Source organism: Monopterus albus, unplaced genomic scaffold (genome assembly GCF_001952655.1).
Source record: "Monopterus albus unplaced genomic scaffold, M_albus_1.0 scaffold46.1, whole genome shotgun sequence".
NCBI classification, from domain to species: domain Eukaryota; kingdom Metazoa; phylum Chordata; class Actinopteri; order Synbranchiformes; family Synbranchidae; genus Monopterus; species Monopterus albus.
This window is the reverse complement of record NW_018127926.1, coordinates 1,518,362-1,539,780: the sequence shown is the minus strand read 5'-3', so window position 1 is coordinate 1,539,780 and position 21,419 is coordinate 1,518,362. Positions and strand designations below refer to the sequence as shown.

The 21,419-nt window shown below is 40.9% G+C and overlaps 2 protein-coding genes across 4 annotated transcripts in view; both read left to right on the top strand.

Annotated features, from left to right (window-relative positions):
* Window positions 1–13,520, top strand: part of tiparp (TCDD-inducible poly(ADP-ribose) polymerase) — a 19,842-nt gene extending 6,322 nt beyond the window's left edge. For both annotated transcript variants that reach the window (XM_020600407.1, XM_020600408.1), the window contains exons 3-7: window positions 4,566–4,755; window positions 5,267–5,454; window positions 9,019–9,312; window positions 10,631–10,888; window positions 12,198–13,520. In XM_020600407.1, coding sequence (XP_020456063.1) covers window positions 4,566–4,755; window positions 5,267–5,454; window positions 9,019–9,312; window positions 10,631–10,888; window positions 12,198–12,387 — 1,120 coding nt within the window. In that variant the 3' untranslated portion in view covers window positions 12,388–13,520. The remainder of the gene's footprint in view (window positions 1–4,565; window positions 4,756–5,266; window positions 5,455–9,018; window positions 9,313–10,630; window positions 10,889–12,197) is intronic.
* Window positions 13,521–19,421: 5,901 nt separating this feature from the next.
* lekr1 (Leucine-, glutamate- and lysine-rich protein 1) overlaps window positions 19,422–21,419 on the top strand; it is a 92,313-nt gene continuing 90,315 nt past the window's right edge. For both annotated transcript variants that reach the window (XM_020600375.1, XM_020600376.1), the window contains exon 1: window positions 19,422–19,847. The gene's annotated coding sequence lies outside the window, so the exon portion shown is untranslated. The remainder of the gene's footprint in view (window positions 19,848–21,419) is intronic.

The window sequence follows — 21,419 nt, the reverse complement described above, 5'->3', positions numbered from 1 at the left end:
GTCGGCTAAAAATAAACTGTGTGTGTGTGTGTGTGTGTGTGTGTGTGTGTGTGTGTGTGTGTGTGTGTGTGTGTGATCCATAGCACCGGGTAATTCCATCCATATGATAATCAGGAATGGGAGTCCAGCAAATCCGTCTCAATCGTGAGCTCAGCGGTGAGGAGGAATGTCACAGTCATCACTTCTAAAAGTTATACTGTCATAATCCTCCTCTGTTTGGTTGTTCGTTAACAGATTTATGCTGTTTGTGAGAGAGAGAGAGACTAAAAAAAAAAAACACCTGCGCCCTTATTCCTCCTTGAAATGTGTGACATTTGTTATTTACAGGAAAACACAAATTGTCAACCAAGTCTCTTATAATTAGGACAATTTCCCATAATATGTGTATAAGGGGAGACTTCACTACTTAAATGTTTTGTTATTTGCGTAACCATGGCGAAGCACATGTTATTCATTTGTGTGTGTGTGTGTGAGAGAGAGTGATAGTCTTTTGTTGGCCAGGTGATAAAAGCCGTGCTTGTCATTAACTGACATAAAGAGTCAGCGAGCACCAAGGGCAGAGCGACCTGACACCATGGTGTGTGTATGGTTCTTTTTCTTTTCTTTTATTATTTTTTATGTGTATATACATAACAGGAGAATCCATGTCACCTCATTGTGTCACAAATCAAAGAAAATCAAGGATGGTAGTGTTTATGTTTGTGCCTGTTTGTGTGGGGGTGATTGTGTGTGTGTGTGAAAAGAGGACTTGTCAGACAATCAGGCTGCAAATGTGTGTATGCGTGCGTGTCTTTCATGTGCCAGACAGATCGTGCCATGAATCAGAGAGGCGAGGTCTGGGTCGCTCTGCCTCTGTTGACTCAGAATCTGCCTTTATATCTTTTTTTTTTTTTTTAATCCCGCCACCTCTTCCTCCTTTTCCCTTGTCATTGTTCCTTACTGTATCTTTCTTCATCTACGTTTCAGCCCTCTTTTAGGCCCTCTCCCTTCTCTTTGTATCATTCTTTCATCCCCCAGCCATCCCTTGAGGGCTTCCAGAGATGTGAAAATGTGTGCATACTTTGTCTTTCCAGTCAAGCAGTATCCTTTTTCACTCTGTGTTTTTTCTCCCTTCTTCTTCTGTCACCTGGTATCTTTTTCAAGTATCATTAAGTGTTATTTTAAAAGTTAGATTCATTTATCGTTCCCTGTTTTTTAGCTCAGCTTTTACACCTTGTACAGGCTGGTTTAAAGCGAGAGGCTGAGAGAGAGGACGCCCTGAACGATGAGCTTTAACGATACAGAGTAGAGGACAGGGAGTTCCACTCTGACATGCACGAGACCGCCGTGTACATTTTTTGCATTTCTTTGTGTGTGTGTGGTTGACTTCATGTCATTCACACCCCGTAGAGCTAAAACCGAGGTCAAATGAAGTACATTTAAATGTATAAGAAAAGTTAACAGTTCTAAAATGAGGAAGTAACATACTGTATATTCATGACATCAAGCTAGCGTCAGTGTGTGTAGGAAGCCTTTGTCAGCAGATTTGGTTGGCTTACTAACTTATCTGAGCGTGACTGGATGAAATTTGCATGTGTACATGAATCTAACAAAAGGTGAGGGTGAAATGAGTGCGCATGTTTTGTTTTGTTTTTTTTTTTTGTTTTGTTTTGTTTTGTTTTCTTTCTAGTCCATGACTTTCAGAAATGCTTTACTGATGCAGGTATGCAGGGACTTGTGTGCGCGCAGCTGTGAGAAAATTCAAAGGTGTGTCTCTGACCCGAAGGCAGTGTTGGAATTAACAGCCGTTTTAACAGTGCTGCGAGTTTTCCTAACCTTTATTTACCTATGGAAAGGTTTTGTTGAACTTTTCTTTTTTTTTTTTCCCCCAGCAACACCTTTCTCTCACTGATCCACACATTTAAAGCTGGGAATTGCCCGGAACAGGAACAACCGGGTGTATTTGTACCAAATGCTTTGCTCAGGGGTCCCCTTTTTTCACCTTGAGCACACCGACATCATTCCCAAAGCCAGCAGTAAAACTTAAACACACCAGTCTGTCTGCTCTTTCAATTTGCATTTTCATTTGACTTGTGTAACTAGGAGCAGTGCGATATTTCAAACATGATCTTGAAAGTGTCGACCTTGCCTTAGTCAGCATACCTTGTGTCGCTCTTCAGCTTCTGATTGGCCTTTGTGTTGAAAGTGCTGAATATCAGTGCACTTAATTTAACCGGTGGAATTTTATTTTTGGAACAGCACAAACTAGTCTTGGGGGGGGAAATGAATCTGTGAAGGGCTTTGAAAATCATTGACTGACCTCTCTTGAGACCTTTCTTCATCTGAGTGTGTGAAGGAGAGAGAGATACCAAGAGGTGGTCAGTGACATGGGCTGATTCCTGTAAATGTGACAAAGTTCAGTTTACTTCCGCATAATAAAACCTCTAAAAACACACTCGCACGGAGGCTCTTGTCATTATAACATGCAGTTGCGGGCAGAAATCATTCTGTACTGAGAATTAGTACATTTCTTTTTTAGACAGAAAAACCAGAGATACTGTACATGGAGAAGCTATGAAGGAGGGAGCAGAGCAGAGGGGTGACAGAATAAACTCAGAAAAAATTAAGAAATCAAAGTGAGCAGATGAAAGCAGTCTGGCCAGAGGTGAAAGAAAAGTTGTCACAGCTTGTTTGTTTGTGTTACATTTGTAGTTTCTTGCCTTTTCTCATCCTCCTGTCATTTCTCGTAGCACTTCTTTCCGTCATACTTTGTCCTCTGCTTCCCCGGTCTGTCTCTGCCTTTTAATATTAAAATGTAATTCTCAGTTTTCTCTCATGTGAAACTGAAATATTTTTGGTTACCCTGTGATTAAAACCACTCCGTAAAAATAACTTGTGGGGATATCTCCATCATCTGCCTGTACTGTCTTTCTGGTAATTTGCTGATCTGATACCGTTCTGTTTCTGCTCATGCTCAGTAAATGAACTCCTGTTTCACTTCCTCTTACTGACCTGCAGTCACACCATGACTTAGCAGAAGTGCAGACTGTAAATAGTGTATAAATATTATTTGTATCAGCACTTCTCATTATCACCACACCGACCAAAACAGCTGCGTGTGTGTGTGTGTGTAGTCCCAGTGGACAATAATTGCACATACAATAGATGAAACTGAGCACTTGTTTACAGTGATCCCATTATAATATGAGGTTTTACTTCTATGCTGCTGGTGAATAACTCATCAGGTGCACACAAACCTGAAGGACACGCATTGCCAGAACACAGCCCCTGCTTTACGTGCACACATTTCAAGACAGACGCACAGTCACCCATTTCAAACCTTTGACGTTGCATCCAATTAGTTTTCCTGGCAAAAAAATCAATGAGCCATTAACATTGTCAGGCTGTGTGGATCTTTTGTGTGTTTGAGGGTCTCACAAAGTTAGCATGTGTTTCTGCCTGTGTGCGTGTCTGTCTGTGTGCAGTCCATGGCATAGCGTGCCAGTGTATGATGCCCACATGTGAGTAATATGTCTGACCCAGAAAACATTTGCCAGAGGACTGATGCGCACACACACACACAAATTGGGGTTTTAACCATGCTTGTCAAGACAAAGAGGGTGGCTGTACATATGCACATAATACTGTTTCCACCATTTACTTACCGAGCACATGCTAGTATATTAGCATATTTTGCACATTCAGTGGCTAATATACATACTGTTTAAACGGATAGCAGCATGATGTAGATTAAACCCTACATGTTTTAGTAATCGTGATATATCCTCGAGCACAGAATCTTACAATAGAGCTCCTTGTTTTGTTTTGGTACATATGCCTATTCACTTTCTTGCTGAGACTTGGATGAGAAAATCGACACCAGTCCCACATTTATACCTTTAAATATAAAGCTACACCCAGTTAGCATAGCTTAGCATGAATGGTGAAACAGCTAGCCTGGCTCTGTCCATAGGTAACAAAATCCTCCCACCAGAACTTTATAACACAGTACAACCTACTAGCTAAGCTAATGATCTGGTCTAGCTTCTTATTCTACATAGGAGTCAGTCTTCCTAACTAACTCTTGAAGAAAGCTAATAAGCAAATTCACAAAACTGTTGCCATCATGCTGCTTAATGAAATTGCATATTTAATAATACTTTACATAATTCTGGTTTAAATCTCGACAGAATCTCTTTTAGCTTTTTAGGAGCTGTGAGGAAAATAAGAATAAGATGTGAATCTGTTATTCATGGTGTGTAAATGGATGCCTTTTTCCCCATCCTTGCATGCTTGTGGCATGAAAGTGAGTAGATGCTGTCATCCTGTGTGACTCATACTGAGTGAGCAATTAGAGGTTTGGTCATCTTGCTCTGGGGCATCTGGGTTAAAGTGAGCTTCCATCAGCAGCCACATGTCTAGTCATGTAAATGCGGAGGAAAATATAAAGTCTGACCATTTTTAATAACAAGGTCAAAATCTCACAGCCACGTGTTAGCTGACTGTGTGAATGTGTATTATGTTTTCATGCTTACTGTGAACAGGTACTTAAGTTTTTTTTTTTTCATTTTAACTTTGTGTTTCAGGGGTCGGGTGTTTTCCCTGGACTTCGGAACGATGCGCGTGTGTGACCTGGAATTTGACCATGTCCGACGTCTGACCACTCCCCCCAGCCCTCTACCCGCACCCACAACGAACACAAGCCCAACCTCCAGCTGTCACACAGTGTGGAAGTACTACTGCAGGGACAACTTTGGCTGGAGAGAATACTCTGAGGTGAGCCACTCAGTGTGTTTATGTGTGCGTTTGTTTGCATGCATGCTCTATGAACACGAGGCACGATGCATTAACTCTGCCCACACCGATCAATTGTGTAGTCGCTGTGATGGGCTCTCTCTCTCTCTCTCTCTCTCTCTCTCTCTCTCTCTCTCTCTCTCTCTCTCTCTCTCTCTCTCACATATACACACACACACATACACACACACACACATATGTATATAAACACTGTTTGTGACACAGCTGTCACCAGCCAATTGCAATTTATTCCACCAAATTTTCTCTCAGTGTGTATAGGTGAGCTGGTGTCCCATGATGTCACTTTTTGTTATCTGAACAATGGAACACACTTCAGTGACATCCCCCAAACGCTCCCTTTTCCTTCTTATGTTGAAGTAAAATGCAGATGCATAATGATTTAAAAAAAAAGAATCTAAACTTTAAACTTCATGTCTTTGCCTCCCCTTTTTTTCTGCCTTTCTTCTTTTTTTACACCTCATCTCCTCCACAGCCAGTGGTGAAACTCATAGAGGAGGCGAGTTCAAGGGGTCTTAAGGAGGTGCGATTCATTACGCTCCAGAACCAGTATATCCTCAATATCAGGGAGGGCTTCCAGCAAAACGCTGTCTTTGGCTTCAGACGTCAGATCAAGAAGCGGCCCATGTTCATGTCTTCTGTGATGCTGACACCCCACCTACAGTAAGTAAAGACATTCATAACGTAGAGTATCTATCTCCTGTGCTGTTACAAGGAGGAGGTGAGTACCTATAGAGTACTAGCTCGGGTGTTACTGATCCAGAGTTGTTAGGGATTGTGGTGACATGGTTCCAAGGAACAGTCAGTCCTCAGCGGAGAGGCAGAGGTCATCCACTTGATTGATAGTCTTTCTTTGTCTCTTACTCCCCCTCCTCCATTTCCCATTGTACCCTTTGGCAAAGTCTTACCAATCGTTGAGTACTCGGATCTCATAGAGAACATTTAGTTTTTTGGATTTGATCCCACATTGTTTATTAGCACATAGTCCTCGATTTTACATAAAGTGCCTTGCAGCACATGCACAATAATGCACACACACAGCTGGGCCTTCAGTATGTAACACACTGTCTCCTTGTGGCTCTCTGTCTGTCTCAGGTTCCTGTTTGGCTACTGGCAGGAACACAAAGGTCGGCACATAATGTTAATGTCATTGTCACAGCTGAATATTCAATATCCTCTGAACACCACAGTAACCTTTTTTATACATTGGAAGATTGCGGCATATTGGCAGCCTGCGCTTGAGCTTCAAACCCATAATAAGACATATGAAAGCTCAGATTTTTTTGGCAGGAGCTGTCCTGTGCAGAACGAAGTGGGCTCGAATCACACCGACGGAAAATGAAAGGAGGCAAACAGGAACAGATGAGACGGAAGACAAGAGATACACAAAGAGAGAGAACAGAAAAAGGGAGTGCATGGACAAATACAAAAATGTTGATCCTGTGAGCCTACAGTGTATATATACTGTATATACACACATACACTATAGTGAGAAACTTTGTAAATGAGGTAGGATCTGCCTACTAGTTCCTGGAGGAAATAAGATGATTTCAGGAACTTTCTTTTCTCAGCTGCCATCCTATGCAGTTGGCCTCATGGCACTGGCTTCACTGATATTCCTGAAACAAATGCTACAGATTTGAAACAAATGGAGTCATCTCTCCTCTTTTGCAGAGCAGGCTGCTCTAGCAGGTTCCCGCTAGTGTCCCACACAGAGCGACTGCCAGTACGAGCTGTTCCTGCAAGGCCCCGACTGTCACGAGAAGACAAAATGGAGAGTAGGAGATGGAGGAGGGGGGAAAATTAGATGCAGGATGGAGCAGGAAACTGAAAGACTGGTGTAGAAAGAGACAGCAAGTTAGTGTGTGAGTGAGAGATGGAACGCAGTGAGAGGTCTAAATGGTTTCCAGACAGGGTGCACAGCACAGGAGGGCTGGTGAGTGAAGGAGTGTGAAATGCGACTGCAGGGAGCTGGAATGTGGACTGAGTGATTTGTTTCTCTGACTTTTTCCATCTGTTTGTCCTGCCTGTGCTTCAACTAATCACATTGTGGGGGCTAAAACTGGATCACGCAGTCACTTTACGGGGCCCAAAACCCAGCTCTAACAAATCAGACCTTTAAATTCTTAGTGTTTACTCTTAGTCTGGTTATATTTGGTTCTTTTTCTTCATGGGTGTGGATGTTCATCAATGCAGTGTCCTCTCAAGTGACCAAAAGGCGTGTGTGCATCAGGAACAGTCTGTGCTAGGCTTAGAGGTCGAGGTTATTAACTTGATTGACACTCTCCCTCGCCCCCTCCCCAGCTTTCTCCTTCTGTTGTCTCTCTCTCCTCATGTTATTTTCAGCCATCTCCTTCCTCTCTCCCTCCCTGTTATCTCTCCTAATCTTTGTCCGTTTCACTCCTCCTCTCCCCCACCTCCATCAGTCTCTCGTTATCTGTCTCTTTTCATTTCACACTTGTTTTCTGCAGCAGCCTGTATGTGATCTCTTTAAAGCACACAGGGAATAGACACATCGATTGCGGGGAGTGATTGAGGCCGGATGAGACAGGATGAGAGAGAAAGAGGGAAAAAAGATGAGAAAAATTGTCGCTCTAACTCAGACACACACTGATCACAGTCTCTTAACACACACATGCACACTTTCTGATGGGCTAACAGCATTTACACTTGGAGAACAATAACTTGACAGTTACTGACTCAAATGCCAGACACAATGGGGTTTTTTTTCCACTTCCATGGCAGCTCCGCAGTTGGCATTTTATTCCCCCCTTCTCTCGTACCCGCTCCTGTCTCTCCCTCATTCTGCCTCCCTGTTGTCTTTTTTTGGTGCCTGGGTTTCATTTTTACATGACCCCGCTGTGCTGTTTGGCCGGTGGTGGCGGCTGTGGAGCTACAGTGCAGTGATGTCATTGTTGACACCTGGTGAGATATGATTTTGGAAGCACAGACATGCCAGTTTTGTTTTACGTTTGGATGCATCCTTGATTGGAAGCACATGGGACGGGAAAAGCTGTAGGACGGATTAGAGATAGGTGGCACACTGTGATGTACGGCCTGTTGTTGATGCATTCGCTGCTAAAAATGAACAGGCCTGGAATGCTGCTCTCACTGCCTCCCAGCAGGCACGAGCAAATGGAAAAAGTGCTCCAGCTCTCGTCATTACCTCAGCCGTATCTGTCGGGGCACAAGTTTGAGCTCCTAGTCGACTAATGTTTGGTGATTCCTTCATCCTTATTTTACTACAGCAAATTAAAAAACATGCTGTACTGTATGCGAAGGCCTACGGTATAAGAATGTGTGGGTTGTTATGTATAAAGGTTTTTTTAGACTGTACCCACAGTTTTCATCTATTTCATGTCTCGTACTTTTGTCACTGCCTCTATAGCTGAATAATAAAAACTGTACAAATGTAGTTGATCATAATTTGTAGCAAAATGTGCTGTGACCATAGCTGTCACAGCATCAAGGCGTAAAAGTAAATTCACAGTAGGTAATTCTTTATTTTATGGGTATAATTACAGGAAAGGTTGTGAGGCATTTAATTAAATTTAGTTAGGTATGGTGACTTTAGAAAAAGTCACTGATTTTCAGAGATAGAAACCAATGCTCCATTTAAACCCAAATAACATTTATATGTTCAGTTTTATCATTGCGATGCTGGACTCCACTTATTTACTTCATCCAAAAATTAGAATTAGTTGTCTCTGTTTTTCAAAGTACCGAATTATATAGTTCTTTTCTGGCAGCTGGATTAAAATCAGGTTACATCTCACATTCTTTTTTGGAATTAACAGAGTCCTAACTAGAACTAATTTTCATTCTCTCAACAAAAAAAAAAAATTAGAAAATGGCAAAACATCTTCAAATGTCTTCTCTTATCTGACCTACAGTCCAAAATGCCTTAGTATTCAGCTTACAGTGATATGAAACCTAGAAAAGTCCTATATCCTCACATTTGAGGAACAAACTAATATTAGGAATTTTTTCATGATAAATGACTTAAACATGTAGTTACCAAAAGTTTGACAATTCATTTTCAGTCAAATGATTAATCAGTTAATTGTTTCTGTGCTTAATATAACTGTGTATACGCTGTGTGTTCATTTGTCTTTGGTGTTTTATATTCATCCAGTACTGAAGCAGATAAATGGAAACTATGAAATTGTTTTGTGAATTGTACCTTATGCCTGGTGTTTCCTCTGCTTCTTCTTTTCTTGTCTCTAGGACTTTGGGTGGTCTTTCTTCATCTCCCCTCCCCTGTTCCTCTTCCTCCTCCTCATCCATGGATCTCTTTGTGTCACATCCCCTCTCTCCGACAACCACCAACCCACCCAGCCGTCCGGAAACTTGGGTGCCCATGACAATGAGCCAGGACTTCCTGCAGGTGCCAGTCTCACGTGAAGACCGCAGCTACCGGACGGTGTACAGCCTTTTCCACAAGACGGTATCGGAGACCAAATTCAGGATTATCAAGATCCTGCGTGTGCAGAACCCCTTTCTCTGGGAGAAGTACCAGAGGTGAGAGGTTTATTTAAAACACTTCCTTGTTGCTGGAGACATAATCTTTAACCTGCCCTCAGATCATGACTCATCTCCATTAATCATAAGCAGTACTCTCAATGTTGGAAAAAAGTGGTAACAGAGGAAACATTTTTGTACATGTTGTGCGTTGCCCCAGACTGACACACTTGTGGTGGTTTGATTGAACATAACACTTCAGAATTTGCTGAAAGGACTGAGCTACTGTGTCATGAGAACAGTATGATGGCTTGACAGTCGAGAGATTTATCCTCACTTGGAGACGTAAGATAGTTTTTAGTTTCTAAGCACAGAAAAAAATGTTTCAGATCTCTGTTTGTAAGCTATTATGAACCCAAAGTGATGTGAAGTTGTACTGAAATATTAGTGTGGTTTCAGTTGTTGTAAATTCCTTTGGTTCTTCTTTTCTCCTAGTTTCACATATTTTGCTGTCATAGCACAAAACATATGTTTATGTTAGATTTATATTGTTGAACTCAGCTGATGTTGAACCAGCTGCATATAGTGTGTTGCTCCTGAATACATTTCTGAAGACATTTCTTAACAACGCATGGTGGGGGGGGGGGAAACAATGTGAGACGAGGAAGAAATGAGAAAATAGGGCAAATGAGACCAGCTGTGGTGGACTTCTCATAGTGGTGTGTGAACCTGGCGGATGGAGGGATGTAACAATGATGTTCCTGCCGTGAGCAGTGGGCTAACCAGAGCAGGGCAGGTCCTATCAGCTGTGACAGTTAAACTCTCCTATGCTGACTAGTACCACACGGTTTCATAATGACTGACAGTGTGTGTTATGTGCGTGCATGGACAGACTCTGAAAGTGGTGCCCTCTCAGAATGTCAGTTGATTTCCTCTTCCCACACTCGTGTTATGACAGGGAAATCATAACCGCTTGTTTGTGTGTCTGCATTTGAATGGCTGCTTGCTGATGTCAAAGGAACCTGAGCGACTTCATCTAAAAACTGGATAATAGAAAATTAAAGTGTGTTTGTTTGTGTGCATTCGTGATTGGATGCATGCAGTGTTGGACTGTGTCAGTTCACGAGCTGCTGAGAGGTCACACCTGCATCACAGCCTCTCTGGCTGGAAACATTTTTGCCTCTGCATTGATCCGCTCACATCAAACAAGCAGAATATGTGTGTGTGTGTGTGTCCTACAGTGTTCATCAGCCTGTTCCCATAAAGAATGGGTTTTTTTTTTCTAGGTCCTTTTTATCAATAAACCAAATTTAAGAAGTAACCTTTGTACAGTGAAAATGAACCAGATCTCCCCTTTTGTCTCTTTTTCCTCTAACAGGAAGAAGGAGTACATGTCACGGCGTATGTCGGAGATGGATCGGCTGCTGAGCGAGCGCCATCTCTTCCACGGTACCTCAGCAGATGTGGTGGACGGCATCTGCAAGCACAACTTTGACCCACGAGTCTGCGGCAAACACGCCACCATGTTTGGCCAGGGCTCCTACTTTGCCCGCAAGGCAGTCTACTCCCACAACTTCTCCAAGCGCTCGCCCAAAGGAGTCCACTGCATGTTCCTGGCCAAAGTCCTCACTGGCAGGTGTGTGTGGCCCCTGTCATTAGCAAGATTGATTTTCTTTTTGAATCTTTTTTTTAAATTTTACTTGCAACTACATTACACTGATAAATATTCCATCATAGTATTTGTGCCTTTGTACCACATCACACCACATGCAACTGTATTGTATTTAATCTGATATTGAGCCTATGAATTCCTAAGCAGCCAGGTTAATTGATTTCCGAAACCATCATTTTCTGATACTTGTGGTATACGCTTGTTTCTGTGTTCGACGTATGATGCTATGCTTTGGTTTGAGGTGTTTGCACTGAGGAACCTATTTTGGTAAATGCTAAATTAAGGGCTTATGCACACAGTTTTTCCAGGGTTTGCAAGATTTAATGTTCCTAAAAGTGCTGATTGGTGTATTTGACCAGAATGCTCCCTCTAGCACATACCTCTGCTGAAACAACATCTCTTTCTAACCCTGTCGCCCCTACACTCAGTGCTTTACAAATTAAACATACAGAAGAAATCAGCATTAATTTGGATGATGGAAATCCTGAGGGTTTTTTTCCATAAACTATCATTAGGTCATGCTAGTCCAGCCTTTAACAAGCAAGTCAAATCTAGAGCCACACATGTAAAACAGCTGATTTGGCTGAATCATACATCACCAGCTTTGTTATTTTGCAGCAGACAGTCTGTGGTTGTGCCCGGAGGATGGTGCGGTGCTTTGGAAACATGCCACACATAAACACCCCTCCGCCCCCTCCCTTTCCCGTTCACTCTAAACCTGGGTTCAATCTGTTCCACAGCACAGACAGAGACGGAGACAGAGCTTGATTAATAAAGAAGTTATCTGAACAGTGTGGTTCACTTGCCTGTCTGGCAAAGAGACTCTTCATGTCTCCCTTGACTGTTTCAGTCAGTAGCTGAAATTATTCTTATTTTAAAATGTTTTATTTATGAACCTGGAGAAGGTGGTTCGGGTCTTTAGGGTTTGACATGAATAATTTAGAGAGGAAAAAGAAACAGGTGACAGTGCAGTGGCTCATTTCATATACTTATAGTGCATTTATTTCATGGACTTACAGCATATGCTTATGTTATTTAAGGTGCCCTCAAAGACCTAGTGGAGCACCAGTCTTGTCATCATTAAATTTACAATGCCCTTCTTTTAGACAGCAAATTATTCTTCTGTAACTCTGGGGTTGCAGAACTGAATGATAATCTGTTAGCAGCATTGTTCCTCATAAAAATGCCTCCCAGTTTAAGCTTAGTACTGTATGATTAAATAGTGCCAACAATGTAACTAACCGAGTCTTTTTCCTCTTTGTTGTCTGTATAGGTTTACTGTCGGAAATCCCTCCATGCGGCGACCTCCTCCCATCAACCCCCGTGACTCCTCTAGTGACCTTTATGACTCCTGTGTGGACATCTGGGTGGACCCACAGATATATGTCATCTTCAACGATGACCAGAGCTACCCTTATTTTATCATTCATTATGAGGAAGTACCCAGCACTGTCGCTGTCTAAGCCCTGGATTAGACTTGGATCTGTCTTTATTTGTATTGACTCATGGCTTGGTTTAATCTGTTCACATGGTAGATGGGTGGGGTTGAGCCACTTGAGATGAAAAGGAACAATTTAAACCACTAACAAGCTGTAATTTGCAGTCCTACAGACAGTTGCTTGAACAAACTCTATTGGAATCAGTTAAACTCCACCCATGTCCTGCTCTAAACAGGTAAAACAAAGTATGAAATATTTGCAAATACCCTATGATCCATAAGAAAGAAGAGGCTGGCGCAGACTGGAACTGGACAAAACTGGACTAGCAAAGGACAACACCTATTTCATCCAGTATTCAGAGGTGGAAGGCAACTGATAACAGCTACAACAAACTTAACTGGACTAATAGACCGCACATTGGTATCTAGTATGAACAGGAGCCTAGTGATGACCATTAGATATGAGAGGATTTTATCTACCTTATTATTCTGGAGCAAATGCAGGAAAAACCAAACCTAGTCCCCTTTATTGTTTTGACTTAGTCGAATGGCTGTATAAGAACTCCACACCAGGACCAACGCTACAGTAGACTGTGAGCGTCCTGCCAGTACTGTGAATACCCAACTGGCTGTTGTATTATTCTGAGGAGGCAGCAACCGCGACAGAAAAACCGTGGTGACACTGACCCCTCCATTTTTCTCTTAAAAAATCATAGTGAGTGTTTACCCAGGCTCAGGCCCATACATTCTTTTTAAGTCTATGTGCTGCGTGTTTGAATCTTTTAATTTAGTGGACATAAACCTTGTGGCCTCTTCAGCCTGATAGTGGACGTGAGTTTCAGCGGGGGTTCTCCTCCCGGCAGACGTTTCATATGAAGCTAACACTGCCTTCGCAGCCACCGCTTTGGTTCCTCGCGGGGGATTGAGAAGTGTACAGTTTCATGCTGAGATTTGATGTAATGTGTCAACATAACCCACTGAAACTCATCTCTCTTTGACCGCTCTCTCGCTCGGAGACAGTAGACGTTATATTGAGACAAACTGTACAGATGTTCTCTTTGTTTATATTTGAACTGTGTGCCTTTTGTTCATAAAAATGTTTATTTATGTTAGTTTAATGTAACATTGATTAAATAAAGAATCTAAAAGAGAAAATGACTAATTGGCAAACTTGTGCTTTATTCAAATCATGCAGAATCAAATGTATTAGTAATTATTCCAGGTACTCCTGTAAACATTAGGCCAATCAAAAAGGCTCTCAAAATTAGAGCCATGTGGCGAAGGTTTAATTGGATCACTGCAAAGTTTATCCATTACAAATTAATTTATTTACTGTAATCCCTTTTGTGTACCTACACAAAATGCTTCTGAAAGGAGTTGTTAGAGATTGTAGCAGTAGTGGGGGGGTATGCTTGTTTGCTTTCTTTAGTTAGATTAGAGATGAGCGTGATACTGCTCGCGTGTCTGTACAGTAAATATGAAGCTAGAGGCAGTTAACTTCTCTTAGTATGACGCATGACAATGAGGTAACAGCTAGTCTGTCCAGGTCTGCTGTGTATAAAAATGACACACTGTGGTTTTAAGTGGGTCTGTGTGATGAAATCATTTCAGCTGGCAGACACCCAGACCAGCATGGTCCCTTCCAAGACACTGCACAACTCCATGTAACAGTGAACTGTCGTTTTTACACTTTGGTTTTTGTGTGGATTATTCAAACGCAATAAAATGTGCAAATGACTGAGCATTAGAGGTGCTTGTAGGTGGATTTTATTTTTTTTTTTACATTGGACAACACCAGACTATCATTTTCCTAATATCTAATTTTCAGTAAGAAAGTGAATAAGAGCGTTTCTCCAAATGTTGAACTATTGCTCTACAGATCTCCTGGCCTTTTTTTTTTTTTAAATCTGGGGATTCATGGAATCATTTGACATTTTAGGTCTGAGAAAACTGATATCACTCTCATATCAGTATACTAAATATGCAGCTATAGCCAGCCAGCAGGTTAGCATGACATAAAGACTGAGTACAAGGGGAAACGGCTATCTATGTATTTCTTAAATCCTGGTTAAGGTCCTTCCGCACACACTCTGTTTAAAGCTTTAGTTCTCAGCCTTTTTGGCCTGTGGGCCCTTAAAGCAATGTTTACTTGTAAATCTTCATGACAAAAATTGTGAAACATACAACTTAAATTTTATTTCAAAAGTTAAACTGAATTCACAGGGGGGAAAAAAGTCAGGAAGAAACATTTGTTATCTAGGGAATATATGCTGTCATTTGTGCCAGAAAGTCAGATTTACACCAAACTTCACAGAGACTGACAGCCTATTAGCAGTTATTCCAGTTATAGCTTATGTGAGAATCCTCATCTATCAGCACATTTTTATGTGGTCCTCTTTACCGCGTCTCTGCCTCCCACAGCCTCGCTCTCTGTCCACGCCCTCGGTCACTGTGCCGTGTAGTCTGTCGTGCTGAGCTTTGCTTTTTGGCAAATAGAGAGAAGGGAAGGGAGGAGTGACAGAGGGAGGAGTTATTTTGCTCTGTTTTGCCTCCTCACTGTCTGCTCTTCGTGTACATGTTAGATTGCACAGGTTGCCCTCTATTTGCCCCATCTCTCTCTCTCTGTCTCCCAGACTCTCTCTCGTAGCTTCCACCTCCTAATCCCTCTTGCAGCATTTCATTCTCTTTCCACTTTTCTTTCAGTCTCCTTTTCCAACCTGTGTCCTCTCATCAGCTCTTAACAGTTTAAAATACTTTTGCCTCTCATTTTAATGATTCTTCCCTCCTCTCTCTCTCTCAGTCTCTGTCACTCCGTGAGTCACACAGCGGGCATTGGCTGAATCTGTTTGCCTGACTGCCCTCCAGGAATTGCTGCTGGCACTCAGAAAGTAAGTGCACTAGTGAGTTGGCCTGCTGGCTGGGCTTAGAAGATGAGAGACAGGGAGGAGGAAGAGCAGGAGAAGATGTGGAGGGAGCTTGGAGAAAGACAAGGGACACGTGAGACCACAGAAGCACAGGAAAGAGATTTAAAAAACAAAGGTGGACAGTAGAGAGATGAAGTTGCAGAAAGGGAGACTGTGTGTGTGTGTGTGTTCATGAGAGCAATGACAAAACTGTATTATTCAAAGGAGCCATGACCAATGTTGTGTTTGATGCTTGATGGAGCCCCATTGCAACCATGTGTGTGTACATGCATGTGCATGTGTGTGTTTTTGTCATAAGTTGCTGCTTCCTTGAGACTGAAGACTTAAGCATCTCAAAAAGACCCAAATGATGATGGGTGGATTTATAATTCTTTTGGGTCTCATTGTACATTAGGATCAAAGGTGCACCAACACAAACACACATCAGTTTGAATCAGGCTTATTAAATTTTCCAATCTAAATTTTTCTAGGCATAAAAGGGGGTAGAGAAATGAGACAGTTAAACACTCCCACACTGATCTGTAACATGCAGTTTTGCAATGACTGAGTGGGTGCAAAATTGCCTTTGCTGATTTTTCAATCAACAGTTGTAATAGACTTGTAGTGATATCGTAGCTTCTAAAGGATGATGTTACCGAGGAAAGCAGCAGAACATTACTGCTATTTCTCAGAATGAGATACAGCAACTCATAGCATTTTATCCAACCACACAAATGAATTTCTCTTCTAAAATTATATCATTAATATTTGTTTTTAGTGTTCATAAAATGAAGAAAATTGCATTTAAAATGAACTGTATGAGGACAGCTATGATTGATAGGTGCATACTGTTTAAAATGTCTTATTCCACATGAAATTCACTATAGAAATTCTTGCTGTGAATGCTGATCTGTTCATCTGTAGCCTACTTATTTAATATGATGTGTTCTTCCCTATTGTTTTCTGCTGATTTTTAGCTCTCCAGTAGAATTTAGAGAAAGCTGTAAAAATGGAACACTTAACCACTACTGATGACCTAATGTTGAAATTAAACAGCATTGTGTTAAAAAAAAAAAAAAAACTATAACCATTAACCAGCCAAGGTTTGAGATTAGGTAGTGTAAATTTTAATGAGGGTTATTTTTTATATTCATACCAATCATTTTCAAAGATAAATTAATAAATCAGTGATGTTTAAATTTCAACATGATGTATTTTGTAGTGATTACCTTTCAAAATGAGAGATTTACTTGTTTTAAGTCATTCTTTCTTGCTATGTCCTCTCAGCCTCTCGGTGGTCTCTTTAGCCAAAATTCTCCACACAGGTTTCATACTGTGGCCCCATATTTCCAGCTAATGTGCTTTCAGTTCTAACCTGAACCCTAAAACCAAGTCTTAACCCTCAAAAGGATGTGAGGAAAAGAAAGAAAAGAAACTGAGGACTGGCCTTGCTTTCAAAAAAATGCCCTCACTCTGTAGCAAAACAAAACCAACTTTTTTTGGTCCTCACTACATAGCAAGTACAAGAACACACACACACACACACACACACTCAAACAGATGTATCTGGAAATGCCTAAGCTGTAGTCTGCATTAACCCAGTATCTTGTTTCTCTTCTCTGACACGCATGCATGGATAAACACACTAACATGCATGCACAACTGCATGCACACAAACCCACAGGCACAAAGACGCATACACACACAAACATATTTCCTGCATGCTCCCATGATGCCCAGCTGCAACCAATGAACATTCCACTTTCCATTTTTTTCCTCCCCCATCTCTCTTATTTCAAATTTTAGCTTCAAGCCTTAGAAAGCCTAAGAGAGCCAGCAGCCAAATATGGTAAGGCTTGTGTCATGAACTTTGTATGACCTTCTAAAGAGGGATAGAGCTTGTAACCTTTAAGACCCTGCCAGAGCCTTAGGCACCATTTTGCATAACCTTGGAAAGAAGTCAGATGTATGTGTGTGTGGTTGCATGCTGTCATAGGTAAGTGCAGTGACGTGTGGTCAGGGGAGGCAGGTGAGGCAGAGCCTCCCTTGTCAATCTTGAAAAGAAAAAAAAAGTTAACCATAAAATATAATAAATGTTAATATTTGTGGGCTGGTGTGTGTTGTAGGCCTTTTTGCCGTTCGAATCCGATGTTGAAGGATTTTTTTTCAATAAAGAATAGCAGAATTTCCGTATGTCCCGTTCAAATACATGGAGGAGATGCGCGATGAGGCAGCACTTTGCTGTGCCTCTCGGTGGATCGTGTAATCCTCACAAACTGTATGCGATGCAAATAGTGTGTCGCTGTCCCTCTATATATCGCAAATAAAATGCTTTCAAACACTCTGATTATATGCTCTGCCTTGCCATAATCTGGATAATGTATAAAATGTAGTTCTGTAACGTGTTTAGGCTCCAGATTAACCATAAAACCCAGTAAAAAAGTTACTCGGTGAGGCAAACAGTACGCCTGCCTCAAGGCAGAGGGCGCTAGTGAGCCCACAGATTCTTGCGCTACCTTCAATCTTCTTCGTGCTTGTTTATATTTCCTTTACAATCCGCCTTATCAAAATGGAAGATTACATTTCCAAGCTGAGAAAATTCGCAAATCTGGACTTTCAATCAAAACATTTTTGACAGTCTGGACATTTTTGTCCAGAAGGATCTTCTTTATTGAGAACATTTGTTTTAATATTGGATTCGAACGGTAAAAGGGTTTGTAATACATACCAGCTGACAAATGGATTTCGTGTACAAGTAAAGGTAAGACCATAAACTTTTATTATTTCTAGTTAGAAATAAGCTCAATTGGAATAAATTTTAACCTCAAATTAAATATGGGTCACGTTTGTGTGAAGAATGCTGATATAAGATATAAAACATAACGCATTGTCTGTTAACAGACAATTTGTTAACGGTTCATTTCTATTTGTAAATCTGACTGTAAAAGAGTCAGTGCCTCACGAGCTGTCAACCTCACCGCTCGTCACTGGGTAAGTGTGAGACAGAATTCATGACCAGTGTCTCACTAAATATTTTTGACCATTTAGTGGCTCATTTTACTGTTTCTTCATTTCTTGTTTATAGCTATTTAATTATCTCCAGCGCTTAGTTACAGTGTTTAGTTTTCTTCTGTTATTTTATTACTTCCCCTTTATGCTATAATAGATTTAGGAAATGAAACATATAGAGTGGTGTTTCCCTCTAGTCAGTGAGTTTTATTTCCAGATGTAAAGTGTACAGCTAACAAGCCAAACAGATATGTAATATGTTCACGTGTTTTCTTTCACAGGATTTGATGATCAAGGTTTACCACAATGGAGCTGATTGGTTTGAAGAGTAAAGGTGAACTTTGAAATTTCCCAAAGGTTCTAGACATCAAAGACAAAGGCTCTACATCTCGTTTTTGCCACCTGAAACCATGAAAAATTTCACCCGTGCCAAGATGTCACAAGTCAGGTGGATACCATTATAATACCAAAATTCTTCTGAACACCTGAGTTTTATTGACATTTCCTTCTGGTGCATTTCTCTCTCAAACTGTTGCAAGCACTGTCATGATGAGACGTGGAAGTACCAAATATTTGCAGGTGTACAGAAAAATTCACCCGTGACCAAAAAAATGTTCTGTCACTGTGCTTGATCTGAGCAAATACTAAATTAACACCTTCTGTTTCTCTTCAAGTGTATAATTCTCTCTCTCTCCCATTTATCATCATCTATTTCTCTATCTGTGCTCTACCAGTTCTGCTGTTATCTCCTGTTTGTTTAATTCGGGTTCAGAGGACTTGAGTCCAACTGAGAGGGGGAGAGGAGACAGAGATGAGAAGGAGGAGGCAGGGAGAGACAGGGAGACAAGACTTCAGGAACAGGCCTACTAGGAGCCCAAGCAGATGTTAAAATTCAAATTAAAGTGAACTAATGTGTCTTCAGTGCTGGGAGTGTGGAGGACAATTGCAGTGCTAAACCTACTGAGTGATTGCTTATGCTCAGGTTTACTGTTGAGTCCAGCGGTGAGTCAGGACATCATAGGCTTGCCTGCAATACATTATACACAGAGGTGGGAAGTACCTAAGTACAAATAGTTTATTACTGAACTTAAATAGTTGAGTATTTATTTTTCTGACAACTTTTTGCTACTTTTACTCCCTACATTTGAGCACAAATAGCTATCTGTACTTTCTACTCCTTACATTTTTAAATCAAACTCGTTACTTTTACTTTTAATACATTTGAGAGGAATGACTTGCTTCCGCTTTACAAGGCCACTCTGCACAAATAGCCTCTCCTCTACGTTCTTTATTTACGTTCCTTCAGCCCCTCGCGCCTTCACGGAGATCTCGCGCATGCGCAGTTGAGCCTTGCTTCACGTCAAACGCTATAACGCGTTATGGTTATATGAAGCATTTGGAGAAACATTTTTAATATCTTGGTCTTGTGCTTCGTAATGAAGGCATGTGTCACCCAATGCAGCGGTGTGTTTCCCTGATGTGTGTGTTTTTTGTTTTTGTTTTTGAACAACAACTAAGGTCTGTGACACAGACGAACAAACTAATCCAGGTCGGAGAGTGACAGGCCTGAACCGTGAGTAGAGGCAATTCATCATTGTTGGTTTTACTCTTTTAACGGGTATTGATAAATGTACTATATCCTTTAAGGCTTAATTAGACCTGAAATGTTTTGTAGTTAATGGTAAATATTTTTAATATATTTTTATATGAAGTTTGTATGGTTTAATAATCTTGGAAATATATGAATATGACGTGAAGCTCAGTTAGGTTTACACAGAAACGGCTGGTAGAAATGTCCTTGGAAGTGTTTTTTTACTTTGAGTACACTTGAGCATATGTTGAGTACATTTCAGAGCCTGTACTTTTTTCTTTAACTTTAACAGAGTTAGTACTTCTACTTTTACCAGTCTTTTTTAAACAATAGGAATCTAGCCTGCACATAATGTAAGGATCAAGTGAAAAAATGCGCACTAGTAGGGTAATCTAATTGTTAATCTCTGGCTCTAAAATTAATTTCAAAAGCTCCTAAATTTTATGACTTAAATATCCGTTTTGTCATTTTGTTAGTTCAGTGAGCAATATGTACAATGTCTTAGGGAATTTGCTAAACAGAAAGACAGGGACTAAGCATCTTAAATGGCAAAGAACAGAGCCTGCTTTTTCCACATTTGTATTTGATCTACTGTACAGAAATTTGCTACAGATGTTGTAGGGAGTCTGGGATGACCTATCAAAAACAAAAACACCATTCAGAGTCAAATAAGGTTTGTTATCATGACATGCACAGTGCATTCTGTGAAATTTGTCATATTGGAGACTATGTGTTTTTGTTTTTGTTTGTTTTTTTTCCTTTGTTTTTGCTGTAGCCAATCCATATTTCATCTGCACTAACAATCAGGTGCTCATATGTGCCGTCTTCCGTTATTATTATTTGTATTGTTTTATTTGTATATGTAATTACGGTAAGGCTGTTGCGTGACAAAGTGTGCATGGTAAAAAATATACAACGGAATAACTTGTCACTGCTTTTCTGCCTGATGTCAAAAAGAGGGGAGCCAGGTTGCAGAATTAACAAGATACTGTATGTTGAATGGCTTGGTTGTCAGATGTGAGATCAAGCCTTTAGAGACTGAACGGTTTACCAGATGGACAAATAGAAAACGGTGAAGGACAGAGAGTACACCAGCGATGGATGAGACTGCAGTGGATGACACCATACAAAGAGAAGCAGCACCAACACCACTGGAAGAGGATAGAAAAGGAAACAGCAGGTGGAAATGAAGCTTGCAAGCCTTCTGAGAAGAGGCCAATGATGACAATATACTTCATCAGTTTGTGGACACCTTTGGGAAACATGTTTCTGTAATTCTGAACTGAAATATTCACAAGGAGACTGTCCGATCATAAAGCACAGGTTCAGTCATTTTCCCACTGCAAATACAACACAACCATGAAGTACCTTATTGGTGTTACACCAGAGGGTTCTATATCATTCATTTCTGAGGGATAGGGAGGGCGTGTCAGAGATAAGTACAGTATATTCAAATACATTTTTGTAGAAAGTAGCATTATCCTTTCTGTCTGGTCTTTTCATTTATAGCTTGTACATGTACAAATGATATTGTCATGTTTACTGAGGAAAAAA